The sequence below is a fragment of the Thunnus thynnus genome, chromosome 12 (genome assembly GCF_963924715.1).
Source record: "Thunnus thynnus chromosome 12, fThuThy2.1, whole genome shotgun sequence".
Classification (NCBI taxonomy): Eukaryota; Metazoa; Chordata; class Actinopteri; order Scombriformes; family Scombridae; genus Thunnus; species Thunnus thynnus.
The window spans coordinates 30,723,736-30,742,306 of NC_089528.1; the positions used below are offsets into that span (position 1 = coordinate 30,723,736).

At 35.4% G+C, this 18,571-nt stretch overlaps 1 protein-coding gene and 1 pseudogene across 1 annotated transcript; both read right to left on the reverse strand.

Annotated features, from left to right (window-relative positions):
- Nucleotides 1–687: 687 nt before the first annotated feature.
- LOC137194729 (immunoglobulin lambda-1 light chain-like) lies at nt 688–7,366 on the reverse strand. Its single transcript, XM_067606848.1, has 5 exons — nt 7,324–7,366; nt 6,899–7,231; nt 4,413–4,454; nt 2,632–2,931; nt 688–2,522 (listed from the first exon to the last, which is right to left on the reverse strand). Exons 1-5 carry the CDS (start codon nt 7,364–7,366, stop codon nt 2,356–2,358), a joined length of 885 nt encoding a protein of 294 aa, XP_067462949.1. The 3' UTR covers nt 688–2,355.
- A 4,003-nt stretch (nt 7,367–11,369) lies between these two features.
- LOC137194730 (immunoglobulin lambda-1 light chain-like) lies at nt 11,370–17,891 on the reverse strand (annotated as a pseudogene).
- Between the last annotated feature and the right edge of the window lie 680 nt (nt 17,892–18,571).

Here is an 18,571-nt window from a genome sequence, read left to right on the forward strand (position 1 = left end):
ATCATCAGCCTTACTAGTAAAATATAAATCTGAAAAGTAATTAGTACCTATAGCTGTGAAATAAACATAATGGAGTAGAAAGTAAAATATCTCTCTCTGAAATGTAGCGGAGTGGACGTATAAAAAAGCATAAAATGGAAATACTCATGTAAAATACCTCACAATTGCACTTTATTACATTCCTCCCAGCTGTAAAGTGCACCTTTGCTAAAAACTCGGGTCATTAGGACTCATATAAAACTGTTGACAGCGAATCAACACTTCCTTTCCTGCAGCAGACGGGCCGTGTGGGTTTCTGCTCAGCAGCCTCCAAACTGTTCGCTGTGGTTTTTCATTTTATTAACACAATGACGGTTACAACCATCGACTCTGGTTAAAGTATCGTTCCAGGAACTTCAGTATGAATTCAGCACTCACTGTCTCAGTTTTAATCTGTTTTATTGATGTGTGAGAGAAGCAGCTGAAATCCTAAACTCAGAGCTGAGAAACTGACATCATTAAATAAAGGGAGACGTTCAAACTCCTGCAGTCTGCTCAGGTCCCACAGTCTGTACTGAGTTCACAAATACATTACTCAATAAGTTTAAACAAATAGATAAAAATAAAGTAGTTGAATAGTAATAGTCCTAATAGATAATACTAATAATACTTATTGTAATAATTTTGATACTAAGAACCCAACTTAAATCATATTTTTTATATTTTTATTGAATACCAAACACAAAAAAGCATATGTGATATGTATTTACAAAACAAAAAGAAAAATCAGATGTATGTAAAAAAAAACCTCTCCTGTTCATTTTTAATGAAGAGAGCAAAGAAATGTTTCTCATTTAGCAAAAATACAAGTGCACATATACACATATACGTATGTTGGTGTGAACAAAGTTCATTTTCTCACATATTCCACCTTAATTACAATAAATGACTCATTAAATAACAAAACCCAAATTAATAATACTATTAATATTGTACATAATTACTTGTGCTAATTTAATAATTAATACAGATTATTTAATAATATAGATTTTATAATTAATATTTGTTTTACTTTCTTGTTGCTGTTTGTTTGATTATCAGTTTCTCTTATGAAGTTGTTTTTGTTCATAAAACAAACACATTTTTAAATTGTGGTGTTTTTGAAATCTTTCATCTTCTTCTAAATTGAGGTTTTTGCCTGCAGAGTGTTTAAATTCACACTGTAAGAACATTTTTAACATTCACTTCCTCTCTTCAACGTTTAAAAAAATACATCCTACATTTGTTATCATCAATCAGAGCAGCAGAACACAAACCACACTGAGACAAACAAGTCATCTTTTCTACACTGAATCACTTTTCTATTTCTTTCTGTTGTATAAATCTAAATGAACTTAGTTTTCTTATAATCATATTATAGGGAAATGTACCAATCAATTTTGTCTTGATAAAACTGCAAGAGCTGATCAGTATTTTGGTGATTTAGAAAGAAATCAAAAAACACATCCATCATTTTGACAACATTCAGGCTTCAGTGCAGACTAATCAAGCCGCTGTGTGATCATTTTTATAGCAGCTCTTCAAAGCAGCTTTCTGCTGTTTCTTCATGTGTGTAAACAACAGTTTCATCAGCGCAGAGTCGTACATCCACACTGAAACTATATTACCAGATGATACCAACCTGTTGGCACACCACACCTACTTGCTTGCATTTAATAACTTCATGTTTATGTTTGCTTCTCTTTACTTTGTTGTTTCTGTTTAGCTGTAAACTTTTCTTTGTATCTTCCTGTATATTTGTTTTTAGCACTATGTGAAAGTTTACTGAGATCTACTGACGACAAGAGTCAAATTACTTGTAGGTATCAACAAACTTGGCCAATATAGTGGATTCTGTGTCCGATGATTTACATTATTCGAAGCCAAACTGAGATCAATGAAAACATGGACGATTATAAAAAGACAGAAACTGTGATGTTTCAGTTTATTGAGAATGTTTCTCTGAATGACTTTGACAAACCTGCCACCCTCTGCATAAAGTATTAAAAAGAAAATACACAAGAAAGAAAAAATACTGTAAGCACTTACCAAGTAGGTAATGATTTAACTTCATTTTACACTATTATACAGGTCACGATTAAAAGTGGAATTAAACTAGAGCATCAAGATATTAATATTCTACAGAATGTATACTTAGTAATAGCAAACATACTGCATATGTTTATATATGTATTTATGTTTTCAGGACAACTGTGTCTAAACTTTTTTCAATGAGAAAATGTAAAACCAACCACAACACGTCATAACTGACATTTCTGAACACTGATCAAAGTGATAAATGAGATGTGATGGTGAGAAAAGGCGAGCAGAAAACAGTCAGTCAGCATGTGTGCAGTTGGTGGACGGTCCCTTGTTTCTGAGGATCATCAGCAGAGAGATTCCACAGCAGTACACCAGACTCTTCACTATCAGTACTGTGTACAGCACACAGAGCAGCTTCACCTGGTACTGAGACGGGACAGGTGGAGGAAGAGCAGAAACCTCTGAAACAGGAAAAAAACAAATGTCAGTGCTCTGCTCCTCTGCTCTCTCTGACAGCGTCTCCAGATGAAGCTGAATCACTGCTGAACACAGTCACCAAGCCTTCATTACCTTGTTCTTTTTGGGCCTCCACTGTTATCCCCTCGTGCTTGACGTAGCAGTGGTATTTATATGTGCTGTTCTCTTGCTGATGGAGCAGCAGGATGGAGGCGGTGCGTCCCGGCTCTCTGAGCTCCAGCTGCTCTCCCTCAGCAGGGGGCAGATCCTCCAGCCCGCCGTTCTTCTTCTGTCTTTTCCAGGAGAACTGGACCAGAGGAGGAGACATGGCTGAGGCCAGACACAGCAGGGAGCTCTTCCCCTCCAGGTGGGCTGCTGGGTACACGCTCACCACGGGCTTCACTACCTGCTCATCTGAAGTTTGACAGCAGCAACAAGCAGCACAGACACACATTCACACAGTCAACAGCAGCTTACAGCACTGCACTGCATTCAGTCTGATCCTGGAAACTACATGATCACTAAACTACTCATCAATACACCACAAACATCATCTACTGGACACTGTATCAATAATCATATCAAACTAAAGCATCATGGAAGCTCATCATATGTCATATAAAAAGATTAAAACATCATTTACCACTTTATCAATATTTACCACAACATTAGTTACTAATATAATAGAGTTTATAAAATATATAATATATCATGACATAACAGCCTCATATAAAATACATTTGCTGATGATTATAGTGTTTTATATTAAATATATTTACCACCATATACTTTAATTAGTACGAATCAATCAATAATTTTTACTGAAGAGCTTTGTCTTTTACATAAAAGCCAATTACCACAATATGTACATATGTATTTCAAATATAATATAATATAATATAATATAATATAATATAATATAATATAATGACATTTGTCACAGTAAAATTTAAATTATAATTTTGTTACTCAGTTAAAACATATTGTATTTATTTTACATTTGTAAATGATTATAGTGTTTTATATGAAGTATATTTACCAGCATATACTTTACTCTAATCAGACACAAAATACATCAATACTTTTATCAACTTTTTAAAGAGTTTTAGCTTTTTATATAAAACACAATTACCACAACATGTTCAGATATGTAAATAAAATATAATATAATGATATATATTCTTAATTAAATTACAACATGTAAATTATCTGATTCATTATATTTTCTACCAAACACTTTCTAAAATATTGACATTATATATTTTACATCATGTTGATTTCATATAACAATTTGATTTATATTAGATATGGATTAAGATATACAATTATACATTTTATGTATAAATTATATTTAGCTTCATCACACATTTAAAATGAGTTTGCCTTCATGCATTAATTTATCTTCCATTAAAAGACATATTTATCATCATAAACACACAATTAATGAGATACATTTTACCATTTACAAATATATACTGTATATTTAACACACAATATATTTATCATTATTTGCTTCTAAAATGACATTTAGGAACATTTATTAAATGATGTTTCACATCATATATCATCTTGTTTTTAATAAACAGGAGCTGCTGCTGAATCAGTGAGATTATTAAATACTGTTTATTTGTAACATTACTGATATCAGACTTTTTGGCTGTAAACAAACTTTGATGTGATGCATAAATAAAGAAGAACTTGTGGTGTGCAGTGAGATTTGAAGCTCTTTTCAGGAGTTATTGATTTGTTTTATGGAAGAATGGCTGCATCAAGAATTCTCTACAAAATATGAAAAAACTAACATGTAAAGCCTGAAGCAGCAGAAACTAAAACTAAAAACACATTTTCAACTTGTTCAATAAAACAACTGAAGGAAAATGAAAGTTTAGTCTTACCTGTTACATACAGTTTAGTTCCAGAGACAAAGATGAAGTAGCCTCCCACAGTGAATGAGACTGTGACAAAAACCTGTCTGCTGTTGAATGTGTCAGCTGAGGTGAACGAATCATAATTATGAACCAGTATCATATTTCATCTCCATGATGTGTTTCTCTAATGTTCATATCAACATGACTGTCCCTTCTTTTATTTGATTTTAGCCACATTAGCAGTGTGACTATATGGATGCTAATGTCGGTCGGTTGGTCGGTCCACCACTTAAGTGCAGATCCATTGGATCTGATTGTGGATCAAAGGACGGATGGATTGTTCATTAAATGTTGTGCAGACGTTCACGGTCCCCAGAGGATTCAATTATTTATTTGACTTGATTGATTCTAACTTTTAATTTAGCGCCACCAGCAGGTCGACATGTTTGGTCCAGACTGAAATATCTTTTCATCTATTGGATGGATTGTCATGTAATTTAGTAGAAATATTCATGTTCCCCTCAGGATGAATTATAATAACTTTGATCCTCTGACTTTTCCTCTAGCGCCACCATCATGTCAACATTTAAACTCAACTAAGAACTCATTTAAAATCAAACTGACATTTGTAATGATGCAAATTACTTAAAGCTGCTATAATCAATATTTTTATAATAACCATGATGTGTCAGTGTGTAATGTGTTGGTCGTGGCTCGTAGTGATGAACCTACAGAGAATTATCAGTGACTCTGCAGCTCCTCTCGGCTTTACGGAGCTTTAAAGTGAGTTTCAGCTCATTGTTTATCTGTCCGGCTGCAACTTTACTGTTTTGGTTCACTCTCAGCGCTCTCATAGTGTCGTTTTGGGCCGCAGCAGGCAGCTGTTTTCAGAGTAAAGGCTGTAAAAAGCCACTGTACACTACCTGCTCAGGACCAAACGGCAAACAGACAGTTAGCTGTAGACTAGCTGCTGAACATAGTGGAGCATTTAGCGGCTAAAGAGCCAGATATTTCCCTCAGGAGTTGGTAGACAGTAAAAACAGAGCTAAAAGAGAGTGAATATTGGACTTACATTCACCAGGTGGACAGAAACACGACTCCAAATGAATGATAATGTTGCTCCGTAACTGCTGGATGTGGAAATAAGCAAGTGTTTGCTAACAAGTTCAACATATCAACTTAAAAGCTGATGATGTGTCAGTGTTGGTCACTACTTGTTTCTGATGAAAACTAGTGGACAAAACATCAGTAAATGCAGGTGTAAAATCCTTCACTACAACTTAACATTACAACAGTATGTTGTGTGGTTCACTCCAGATGTTTAGATAAGAATGATGGACTAAAATAAAATATTATTCCTGTTGATTAAAGTTCAAAAGTTGTAAAGTTCACATTTGAGGAGATTTGTTGAGTATTATGAACTAAACCAAGTTAGGATGACATTAGTACCTGTGCTGCCATGCAGGTACATTTTCATAGGAGCTGTAGTTTTTGTTTGCTTGTCAATCAATTGCTGTTTAACATTTTGAATCACATAAAGGATTAAATTTCTAATAGTAAATGCTGTAGTGGAGCCATTTGTCTTAGAATATGGACAGTAAAAATCAGAACCTGTGGTTAAGGTTTAGTTAGGTTTAGGTAAAGATCATGGTTTGTGTTAAAATGACTTCCTCCTTAAGATGAGGGGAGCTGCGTCATCATGGTTACAATAATAAACACGTGGTTAAAGTCAGGAAATGATGGTGGTCGTGTTAAAAGAAACAAACAGTGTCTGCTGTCGTTTCTCTTGTGAAGACAGTCTCAGCTGCTCACAGAGCAAAATCCATTTACATTTACCACATTTCTGTTGAGGGGAAATTGTCATAAATCCAAGAATTGTGTTGAATCTTTTACTAAAGTGAAATTATCTGTTGAAATCTGCTCAAAGATGTGACGTGAAGAATGCTGCCTGAAGAGTTTTATTGTGAAAGAGACACAGGAAGTGTTTTCATTAACAGCAGATTATTATTTTGAAGGAGGAATGAACTTTATTTCAGCAGCAGGTCAAAGAAGACCATTTTTATCTTCATCTCAAACTTTCAACTCTGTCAAACATCTTTTTCTATTTATTATTTTCTCAGTTTTTGTTAAATCAAATGTTAATAAAGTTTCACTTCTGATCTCTCCATTATTTGTCTCTTTTATCTGTGTTATATTGTTGTTTGTTTGTTTGTCTTCATCTTGTTGTATCATTGTGCTTCTGTGTTGCTCCTTTGTTCTCACTGTGTGGAACAACAGGAAACCTGCTGAAATAGCTGATAAATAATATCAATGAAATATAATGTTTAAATCAAAATCTTGACACCAACAGACAAACATTTAGTCCTCAGCTCAGTTTGTTAGTGACTCTGGCTGAGATGGAGGTGAAATATGTGAACCTGGGCTGTGGTTTACTGCTCTCTTCCTGTCACAAACACTGTTTGACATCTGTTCATCTGGAGGTTTTTGTACAGGCTGCAGGGATCATTTCTCACTGTGGGTATCTAACTTCCCACAGGAGCAGTAGTAGGTGGCTGAATGTGAGAGTTTAACTGTCTGGATCTTCAACTCACAGCTGTTCTGTTCTTTTACAACTGAGAAATCATCTTTCTGAGGATGATTGTAATCTTTATCTTCTTTACCAGTCCTCATGTCAATATCAAGAATCACTGTGAATGTTTCTGTGTCTTTCTTCTGGTACCAGTATACAAATGGGCGTTCACTGTAACACTGGTCAGTTCCTCCACAGCTGAAGGAGACATTTTCACCAGCTCTCCTGGTCAATGTTAAATCATCCTGAATCAGCTCTGCTGCCATGGCAACCAGCGCTGTAGAAAAACAGACACACAGATGAAGGTGAGTGTGACAGTGTTTGTTAAAGGTTGAGTTTGTTGGCTCCTGATTGGCTGGAAACACTCACCTGAACACAGACAGCACAGAGCAGCAGCTGGGAGGAAAAGCATTTTGTGCAGTGGTGTTTCCTCTGGTGAACCTGGGGAGAAGTGGCGCTCTGATGCAGCTGAGGCCAAACAAGGACGAGCTGTGAGATCAGACGAGGGCCACGTGGTTTCTAACAGCTCCTCAAACCTCCCATCAGCCCCTGTGGCGGACAGATAAGGCTGCTGTCTGACAGTAGACCTTTTCATAGTAGACATTTTGATTTGTCTTTTAAAAGCAGATTGTTACTAATAACCTTAAAATCCCCCTCAACTTAAAAATATGTTTTTCTTCTTTTTCCTTCAGTTGGATGTTTGAGTTTGTTCTGAAAGTTTCTCTGTATCACCTTAAACTCAGTTTAACACTTTTACCTACGAGCAGGATTTATGACATCACACCTAGTTTTAAGTCAATCATTGTCTAGTATGCAACTTACACAAGTGTGATGTTGAAACTTGAAGCCTCCAGTTTACAAACACTGAAAATGATTTTATAGTGAAGGAGGAGACATTAGAAATGGAGAAAACTTTAGAAATGAACAATATACAGATTCAGAAATTCTGAATTAGGAGGCATGACAACGAACCCAAACATTCAGCCAGAGTCATAAAGAACTATCTTCAGCAACAAGAAGAACCAGGAATCCTGTAACAGATGGTTTGGCCCCAACAGAGTCAACTATTAAGACTCACAGGCAATTTAGAGTTAGTTTATTTTTAGTGATCTTGGACTGTGTGGGGAAAAGGAACATTGCAGGGAGATTATGCAAACTCCACACAGAAGAACCTTGATCGGCCAGCAGGTCTGACGCCAAAAGCTTCTTTCTGTGAGGTGACAGTGCTAACCACTGCACAAAACCATAACATCTGCATTTTGATTCCAGCTATCATGCCCCTCTCTCTGCCCTGTTTCCTGTCTCCCTGCACTTTCAACTGTCAAATAAAGGAAAGAAATGCCCAAAAAAGAAGGTGTAAAAAGAATAAAAAGGTCTATTATTTATTTATTTATTGTCACTTTTTGTTCAAAGTGAAACTTTTTGGTGCATTTTTTTATATATATTTTTAGTTTTTTTATTTACAGTTTGAATCTTGTGTACATTTTTGTTTTTGTTGCAATCTGAATCTTTGAACTGAAGTTCATTTCAACTTTGTTTGAAACAAAACAGCTTTTGTAAATTTATAATAGTAATAGTATTTTAAATGTATTGTTTAATTAACTATTTTGGAGTTGCTTTTATCAAAATCAAAATAAGAACCAGGTTTAATGCCAAGCAGGTTTGTACATACAAGGAATTTACCTCAGTGTTGTGGTGCCTAACAGTCAAAAATATACACAGAATTAAGTAATCCTGAATAACATAAAAAAGAAAGAAATTTACAGTATAAAATATGTCAAATATATTCTAAGTAAGAAGAGCTGCTACAGGTTTAAATTTTACATTGAAGAGAATGAAATGAAATGCACAAAATATTGACCAGAATGTGAAAATGTTCAGTGTAAACAGTATATGCAGTATGTAATTAATAAGACTAAAACTAATAATAATGATACAATTTGTCTTTATATTTTGAATTAGTTGAACTAATTTGATCTAACATGGCACGTTACATTAACACAAAGAGCAGCGTATTTGCTTAATTAGATCTTTCTGAAAAGTTATTCTCAAATCTACTTTTAATGGAATAATACATGAAACCAAACCAGACAACAGCCAGACTGTTCCTTTAAGAAGCTTCATAATCAGCTGGGATACATTTAATATTATTTTAAGAAATGTTTGTTCTGCTGCCAAGCTTTTCTATCATCTAAACAGTTCCCATATTTACTCTGAACTGACTCTAACTTAAACTAACTCTGAACAGTTTGATCTTTCCCAATGAAAGGCCCTTAAAGTCCTGATAATATCTTAATATCTTGTCATAGAAGATTGACAAGAAGTTGCAAACTTATCACCAAACAACAACATCTATTTACAGTCTTAAATAGGCATAACAACAATAAAAGAAGCGTACATTATGGCTGTGTGATGGATTTAACTGAGACAGGAAATGAACTGTGTTGTGGCCAAGTAGTTACTGTACCTCATGGTGACTTCTGAAATTAAAAATCAAAGAGAAAGACCGCCACCATGTGGTCATTCAGAGGAAACACAAAGGGATCCAGACCATGCCATCCATGGTCACCATGGCAACATGATGCTTTTCCTCTAATTCTGCTGTCAAAGCAGCAGTGACATCTAGTGGATAAAACAACATAATACTGATCTAGAAAGAAAGAATGAAGCACTGTAAAAGCCCTTTGAAATGATTTAAGACACATTATTCTTAATTAAATTGGTGGTAGCTCAGGTTTTTTTTCTCTGATATTACATACTAGTATAAAAATTCTAAAACAATCAGTAAGAATGCAAAGTTCTTGTGAAGTTATGCCTTGTATAGCCTATTTTTTTTCTTTTTAATACTACATAATTATTTATTTTTGCATATCTGACTTAAAGAACAGGTTCATAATTTTTTAATTGTGTCTTAAAACATCAGTCAGGTGTCCATGTGAACAGTAAAAGAGGTTTTCCTCGCTGTAATCATTCCACCTGTTCATACTGGATATTAAAAGATCCTTCAAATGTGTTTTCAATGTAAGTGATGGAGGCCAAAATCCACAGTGTGTCCACACAGTCATTTAAAAGTTGATGTGAAGCTTATATGAGGCTTCAGCAGTCTGAGTTAGTCATATCAAGTGGATATCTCACACATTTACAGTCTTTTTAGCATCAAATTCGTGTTGTGTTTGTGTTTCCTCGGACAGTGTTTCCCTGTTGAGCTGCAGTGGAAGTATAGTGACAAAAAGAGGAACTTTGGCACTAAAAAGACTGTAACATTGAAAGATATCTACTTGATTTGACTGTGGATTTTGTCCTCCATCACTTCCATTGTAAGTGCATTATGAAGGGATCTTCTAATGGTCAGTATGAACAGGAGGAATGATTACAGCGAGAAAAACATGTTTCACTGTTCAAAACATGGAGTCAAAGGGGATTTAATGTGGCTTTTTGTACACTGAAAAGACAATTATATGTCAAAGTGAAAATAGATCTCTATCAAGTGATCTAAATGTATTTCAAATATAAAATACATCATCAGATGTACTAGTAAAATCTCAATCTGAAAAATAATTAGTACCTATAGCTGTGAAGTAAATGTAGTGGAGTAGAAAGTAAAATATCTCCCTCTGAAATGTAGTGGAGTGGACGTATAAAAAAGCATAAAATGGAAATACTCATGTAAAATACCTCACAATTGTACTTTATTACATTCCTCCCCTGCTGTAAAGTGTACCTTTGCTAAAAACTCCAAAAAAGAAAAAGTGACACGATCTCCAGATGTGTGGCCTTTGTTGGTGGCTGGGCTCAGTTTGACTGTGTGGGTGGAGGGCTCAGTGGAAAAAAGGTTTACAGACAACAAGAGAAAAGACCCACATGACAAATGAGAGGGAGGGAAGTTGATGAGTGTACAGCAGCAGGTGTGAATCTGTTCTCAGTGGTTATTAGGACTCATATAAAACTGCTGACAGCGAATCAACACTTCCTTTCCTGCAGCAGACGGGCCGTGTGGGTTTCTGCTCAGCAGCCTCCACACTGTTCACTGTGGTTTTTCATTTTATTAACACAATGTTGGTTAAAACCATCAACTCTGGTTAAAGAATCGTTCCAGGAACTTCAGTATGAATTCAGCGCTCGCTGTCTCAGTTTTAATCTGTGTTATTAATGTGTGAGAGAAGCAGCTGAAACCCTAAACTCAGAGCTGAGAAACTGACATCATTAAATAAAGGGAGACGTTCAAACTCCTGCAGTCTGCTCAGGTCCCACAGTCTGTACTGAGTTCACAAATACATTACTTAATAAGTTTAAACAAATAGATAAAAATAAAATAGTTGAATACTAATAGTCCTAATAGATAATACTAATAATACTTTTTGTAATAATTTTTATTTTATTATTTAATTTTTATTTAAAAAAAAAAACCTCTCCTGTTCATTTTTAATGAAGAGAGCAAAGAAATGTTTCTCATTTAGCAAAAATACAAGTGCACATATACACATATACGTATGTTGGTGTGAACAAAGTTCATTTTCTCACATATTCCACCTTAATTACAATAAATGACTCATTATATAACAAAACCCAAATTAATAATACTATTAATATTGTACATTATTACTTGTACTAATTTAATAGTTAAAATAGTTAAATTTGTTTTAATTTCTTGTTGCTGTTTGATTTATTACCAGTTTCTATTATGAAGTTGTTTTTATTAATAAAACAAACACATTTTTAAATTGTGGTGTTTCGGAAACCTTTCATCTTCTTCTAAATTGAGGTTTTTGCCTGCAGAGTGTTTAAATTCACACTTTAAGAACATTTTTAACATTCACTTCCTCTCTGCAACGTTTTAAAAAAATACATCCTACATTTGTTATCATCAATCAGAGCAGCAGAACACAAACCACACTGAGACAAACAAGTCATCTTTTCTACACTGAATCACTTTTCTATTTCTTTCTGTTGTATAAATCTAAATGAACTTAGTTTTCGTATAATCATATTATGTGGAAATGTACCAATCAATCTTGTCAGTATTTTGGTGTTTTAGAAAGAAATCAAAAAACACATCCATCATTTTGACAACATTCAGGCTTCAGTGCAGACTAATGAAGCCACTGTGTGATCATTTTTATAGCAGCTCTTCAAAGCAGCTTTCTGCTGTTTCTTCATGTGTGTAAACAACAGTTTCATCAGCGTAGAGTCGTACATCCACACTGAAACTATATTACAAGATGATACTGAACCTGTTGGCACACCACACCTACTTGCTTGCATTTAATAACTTTATGTTTATGTTTGCTTCTCTTTACTTTGTTGTTTCTGTTCAGCTGTAACCTTTTCTTTGTATCTTCCTGTACTTTAGCACTATGTGAAAGTTTACTGAGATCTACTGACGACAAGAGTCAAATTACTTGTAGGTATCAACAAACTTGGCCAATATAGTGGATTCTGTGTCCGATGATTTACATTATTTGAAGCCAAACTGAGATCAATGAAAACATGGACGATTATAAAAGACAGAAACTGTGATGTTTCAGTTTATTGAGAATGTTGCTCTGAATGACTTTGATAAACCTGCCACCCTCTGCATAATGTATTAAAAAGAAAATACACAAGAAAGAAGAAATACTGTAAGCACTTAAATATCTACCAGGTAGCTAATGATTCAACTTCATTTTACACTATTACACAAGTCACGATTAAAAGTGGAATTAAACTAGAGCATCAAGATATTAATATTCTACAGAATGTATACTTAGTAACTGCAAAGATACTGTATATGTTTATATATGTATTTATGTTTTTAGGACAACTGTGTCTAAACTGTATTAAATGAGAAAATGTAAAACCAAGCACAACACATCATTACTGACATTTCTGAACACTGATCAAAGTGATAAATGAGATGAATTGATGAGATGTGATGGTGAGTAAAGGCGAGCAGAAAACAGTCAGTCAGCATGTGTGCAGTTGGTGGACGGTCCCTTGTTTCTGAGGATCATCAGCAGAGAGAGTCCACAGCAGTACACCAGACTCTTCACTATCAGCACTGTGTACAGCACACAGAGCAGCTTCACCTGGTACTGAGACGGGACAGGTGGAGGAAGAGCAGAAACCTCTGAAACAGAAAAAAAACAAATGTCAGTGCTCTGCTCCTCTGCTCTCTCTGACAGCGTCTCCAGATGAAGCTGAATCACTGCTGAACACAGTCACCAAGCCTTCATTACCTTGTTCTGTTTGGGCCTCCACTGTTCCCCCCTCATGCCTGACGGAGCAGCGGTATTTATATGTGTAGAGAGCATCCCGATCAACTACCCTGATGGCGACGGTGCGTCCCGGCTCTCTGAGCTCCAGCTACTCTCCCTCAGCAGGGGGCGGATCCTCCAGCGGGCCGTTCTTCTTCTGTCTTTTCCAGGAGAACTGGACCACAGGAGGAGACATGGCTGAGGCCAGACACAGCAGGGAGCTCTTCCCCTCCAGGTGGGCTCTGGATGCTGCTGGGTACACGCTCACCACGGGCTTCACTACCTGCTCATCTGAAGTTTGACAGCAGCAACAAGCAGCACAGACACACATTCACACAGTCAACAGCAGCTTACAGCACTGCACTGCATTCAGTCTGATCCTGGAAACTACATGATCACTAAACTACTCATCAATACACCACAAACATCATCTACTGGACACTGTATCAATAATTATATCAAACTAAAGCATCATGGAAGCTCATCATATGTCATATATAAAGATTAAAACATCATTTAACACTTTATCAATATTTAACACAACATTGATTTCTAATATAATAAAACAGAATTTGTAAAATTGAAAATATATGATGGCATAACAGCCTCATATAAAATACATTTGCTAATGATTATAATGGTTTATATAAAATGTATTTACCACAATATACTTTAATCATTCATTTTAAAATAAGAGTTTTAGCTTTTACATAAAAGCAAATTACCACAATATGTTTGGATATGTCAAATATAATAAAATAAAATCAAAATAAAATATAATGAGGTAAAATTTGTCTCAGTAAAATATAAAGTACAGTTTTATTACTCGCTTAAAATATACTATATTTATATTACAATTCTAAATGATTATAGTGTTTTATATGAAGTATATTTACCACCATATACTTTACTCTAATCAGACACACAATACATCAATACTTTTAACAACTTTTTAAAGAGTTTTAGCTTTTATATAAAACACAATTACCACAACATGTTCAGATATGTAAATAAAATATAATATAATAATATAAACATAATTAAATTACAACATGTAAATTATCTGATTCATTATATTTTCTACCAAACACTTTCTAAAATATTTTTGACATTATATGTTTGATATCATGTTGGTTTCATATACCAATTTTATTTATATTAAATATGGATTAAGATATACAATTATACATTTTATCTATACATTATATTTAGTTTCATCACACATTTAAAATGAGTTTGCCTTCATGCATTAATTTATCTTACACTAAAAGACATATTTATCATCATAAACACACAATTATCATGAGATACATTTTACCATTTACAAATATATACTGTATATTTAACACACAATATATTTATCACTATTTGCTTCTAAAATTACATTTAGGAACATTTATTAAATGATGTTTCACATCATATATCATCTTGTTTTTATTAAACAGGAGCTGCTGCTGAATCAGTGAGATTATTAAATACTGTTTATTTGTAACATTACTGATATCAGACTTTTTGGCTGCAAACAAACTTTGATGTGATGCACAAATAAAGAAGAACTTGTGGTGTGCAGTGAGATTTGAAGCTCTTTTCAGGAGTTATTGATTAGTTTTATGGAAGAATGGCTGCATCAAGAATTCTCTACTAAATATGAAAAAACTAACATGTAAAGCCTGAAGCAGCAGAAACTAAAACTAAAAACACATTTTCAACTTGTTCAATAAAACAACTGAAGGAAAATGAAAGTTTAGTCTTACCTGTTACATACAGTTTAGTTCCAGAGCCAAAGATGAGTCCTCACAGTGAATGAGACTGTGACAAAAACCTGTCTGCTGTTGAATGTGTCAGCTGAGGTGAACGAATCCAAATTATGAACCAGTATCATATTTCATCTCCATGATGTGTTTCTCTAATGTTCATATCAACATGACTGTCTCTTCTTTTATTTGATTTTAGCCACATTAGCAGTGTGACTATATGGATGCTAATGTCAGTCGGTTGGTCGGTCCACCACTTAAGTGCAGATCGATTGGATCTGATTGTGGATCAAAGGACGGATGGATTGTTCATTAAATGTTGTGCAGACGTTCACGGTCCCCAGAGGATTCAATTATTTATTTGACTTGATTGATTCTAACTTTTAATCTAGCGCCACCAGCAGGTTGACATGTTTGGTCCAGACTGAAATATCTTTTCATCTATTGGATGGATTGTCATGTAATTTAGTAGAAATATTCATGTTCCCCTCAGGATGAATTATAATAACTTTGATCCTCTGACTTTTCCTCTAGCGCCACCATCAGGTCAACATTTAAACTCAACTAAGAACTCATTTAAAATCAAATTGACATTTGTAGTGATGCAAATTACCTAAAGCTGCTATAAACAATATTTTTATAATAACCATGATGTGTCAGTGTGTAATGTGTTGGTCGTGGCTCGTAGTGATGAACCTACAGAGAATTATCAGTGACTCTGCAGCTCCTCTCGGCTTTACGGAGCTTTATAGTGAGTTTCAGCTCATTGTTTATCTGTCCGGCTGCAACTTTACTGTTTTGGTTCACTCTCAGCGCTCTCATAGCGTCGTTTTGGGCCGCAGCAGGCAGCTGTTTTCAGAGAAAAAGCTGTAAAAAGCCACTGTACACTACCTGCTCAGCACCAAACGGCAAACAGACACAGTTAGCTGTAGACTAGCTGCTGAAGATAGCGGAGCATTTAGCAGCTAAAGAGCCAGATATTTCCCTCAGGACTTGGTAGAGAGTAAAAACAGAGCTAAAAGAGAGTGAATATTGGACTTACATTCACCAGGTGGACAGAAACACGACTCCACATGAATGATAATGTTGCTCCGTAACTGTTGGATGTGGAAATAAGCAAGTGTTTGCTAACAAGTTCAACATATCAACTTAAAAGCTGATGATGTGTCAGTGTTGGTCACTACTTGTTTCTGATGAAAACTAGTGGACAAAACATCAGTAAATGCAGGTGTAAAATCCTTCCCTACAACTTAACATTACAACAGTATGTTGTGTGGTTCACTCCAGATGTTTAGATAAGAATGATGGACTAAAATAAAATATTATTCCTGTTGATTAAAGTTCAAAAGTTGTAAAGTTCACATTTGAGGAGATTTGTTGAGTATTATGAACTAAACCAAGTTAGGATGACATTAGTACCTGTGCTGCCATGCAGGTACATTTTCATAGGAGCTGTAGTTTTTGTTTGCTTGTCAATCAATTGTTGTTTAACATTTTGAATCACATAAAGGATTAAATTTCTAATAGTAAATGCTGTAGTGGAGCCATTTGTCTTAGAATATGGACAGTAAACATCAGAACCTGTGGTTAAGGTTTAGTTAGGTTTAGGTAAAGATCATGGTTTGGGTTAAAATGACTTCCTCCTTAAGATGAGGGGAGCTGCGTCGTCATGGTTACAATAATAAACACGTGGTTAAAGTCAGGAAATGATGGTGGTCGTCTTAAAAGAAACAAACAGTGTCTGCTGTCGTTTCTCTTGTGAAGACAGTCTCAGCTGCTCACAGAGCAAAATCCATTTACATTTACCACATTTCTGTTGAAGGGAAATTGTCATAAATCCAAGAATTGTGTTGAATCTTTTACTAAAGTGAAATTATCTGTTGAAATCTGCTCAAAGATGTGACGTGAAGAATCCTGCCTGAAGGCTTTTATTGTGAAAGAGCCACAGGAAGTGTTTTCATTAACAGAAGATTATTATTGTGAAGGAGGAATGAACTTTATTCCAGCAGCAGGTCAAAGAAGACCATTTTTATCTTCATCTCAAACTTTCAACTCTGTCAAACATCTTTTTCTATTTATTATTTTCTCAATTTTTGTTATTAAATCAAATGTTAATAAAGTATCACTTTTGATCTCTCCATTATTTGTCTCTTTTATCTGTGTTATATTGTTGTATGTTTGTCTTCATCTTGTTGTATCATTGTGCTTCTGTGTTGCTCCTTTGTTCTCACTGTGTGGAACAACAGGAAACCTGCTGAAATACATGATAAATAATATCAATGAAATATAATGTTTAAATCAAAATCCTGACACCAACAGACAAACATTTAGTCCTCAGCTCAGTTTGTTAGTGACTCTGGCTGAGATGGAGGTGAAATATGTGAACCTGGGCTGTGGTTTACTGCTCTCTTCCAGTCACAAACACTGTTTGACATCTGTTCATCTGGAGGTTTTTGTACAGGCTGCAGGGATCATTTCTCACTGTGGGTATCAACTTTAATACAGGAGCAGTAGTAGGTGGCTGAATGTGAGAGTTTAACTGTCTGGATCTTCAACTCACAGCCGTTCTGTTCTTTTACAACTGAGAAATCATCTTTCTGAGGATGATTGTAAACGTTAGCTTCTTTACCAGTCCTCATGTCAATATCAAGAATCACTGTGAATGTTTCTGTGTCTTTCTTCTGGTACCAGTATACAAATGGGTATCTACTGTGACACTGGTCAGTTCCTCCACAGCTGAAGGAGACTTTTTCACCAGCTCTCCTGGTCAATGTTAAATCTTTCTGAATCAGCTCTGCTGCCATGGCAACCAGCGCTGTAGAAAAACAGACACACAGATGAAGGTGAGTGTGACAGTGTTTGTTAAAGGTTGAGTTTGTTGGCTCCTGATTGGCTGGAAACACTCACCTGAACACAAACAGCACAGAGCAGCAGCTGGGAGGAAAAGCATTTTGTGCAGTGGTGTTTCCTCTGGTGAACCTGGGGAGAAGTGGCGCTCTGATGCAGCTGAGGCCAAACAAGGACGAGCTGTGAGATCAGACAAGGGCCACGTGGTTTCTAACGGCTCCTCAAACCTCCCATCAGCCCCTGCGGCGGACAGATAAGGCTGCTGTCTGACAGTAGACCTTTTCATAGTAGACATTTTGATTTGTCTTTTAAAAGCAGATTGTTACTAATAACCTTAAAATCCCTCTCAACTTAAAAATATGTTTTTCCTCTTTTTCCTTCAGTTGGATGTTTTAGTTTGTTTTGACAGTTTCTCTGTATCACCTTAAATCTCAGTTTAACACTTTTACCTACGAGCAGGATTTATGACATCACAACTAGATTGGAGTCAATCATGGTCCAATATGCAACTTACACAAGTGTGATGTGGAAACTTGAAGCCTCCAGTTTACAAACACTGTAAATGACTTTATAGTGAAGGAGGAGACACACACAGAGAGCCCCCACAGAGTCCTGATTTCAACATCATGGAGTCAGTCTGGGATTAACATGAAGACACAGAAGCAGCTGAGACGCCTGAATAACTGTGTGCAGGTGAACTGAGGAGAACTGCTGCTGTTTTAAAGGCAAAGCTGCACACAGCAAATATTGATTTGCTTTAGTTTTCTGCTGTTTACTCAACTT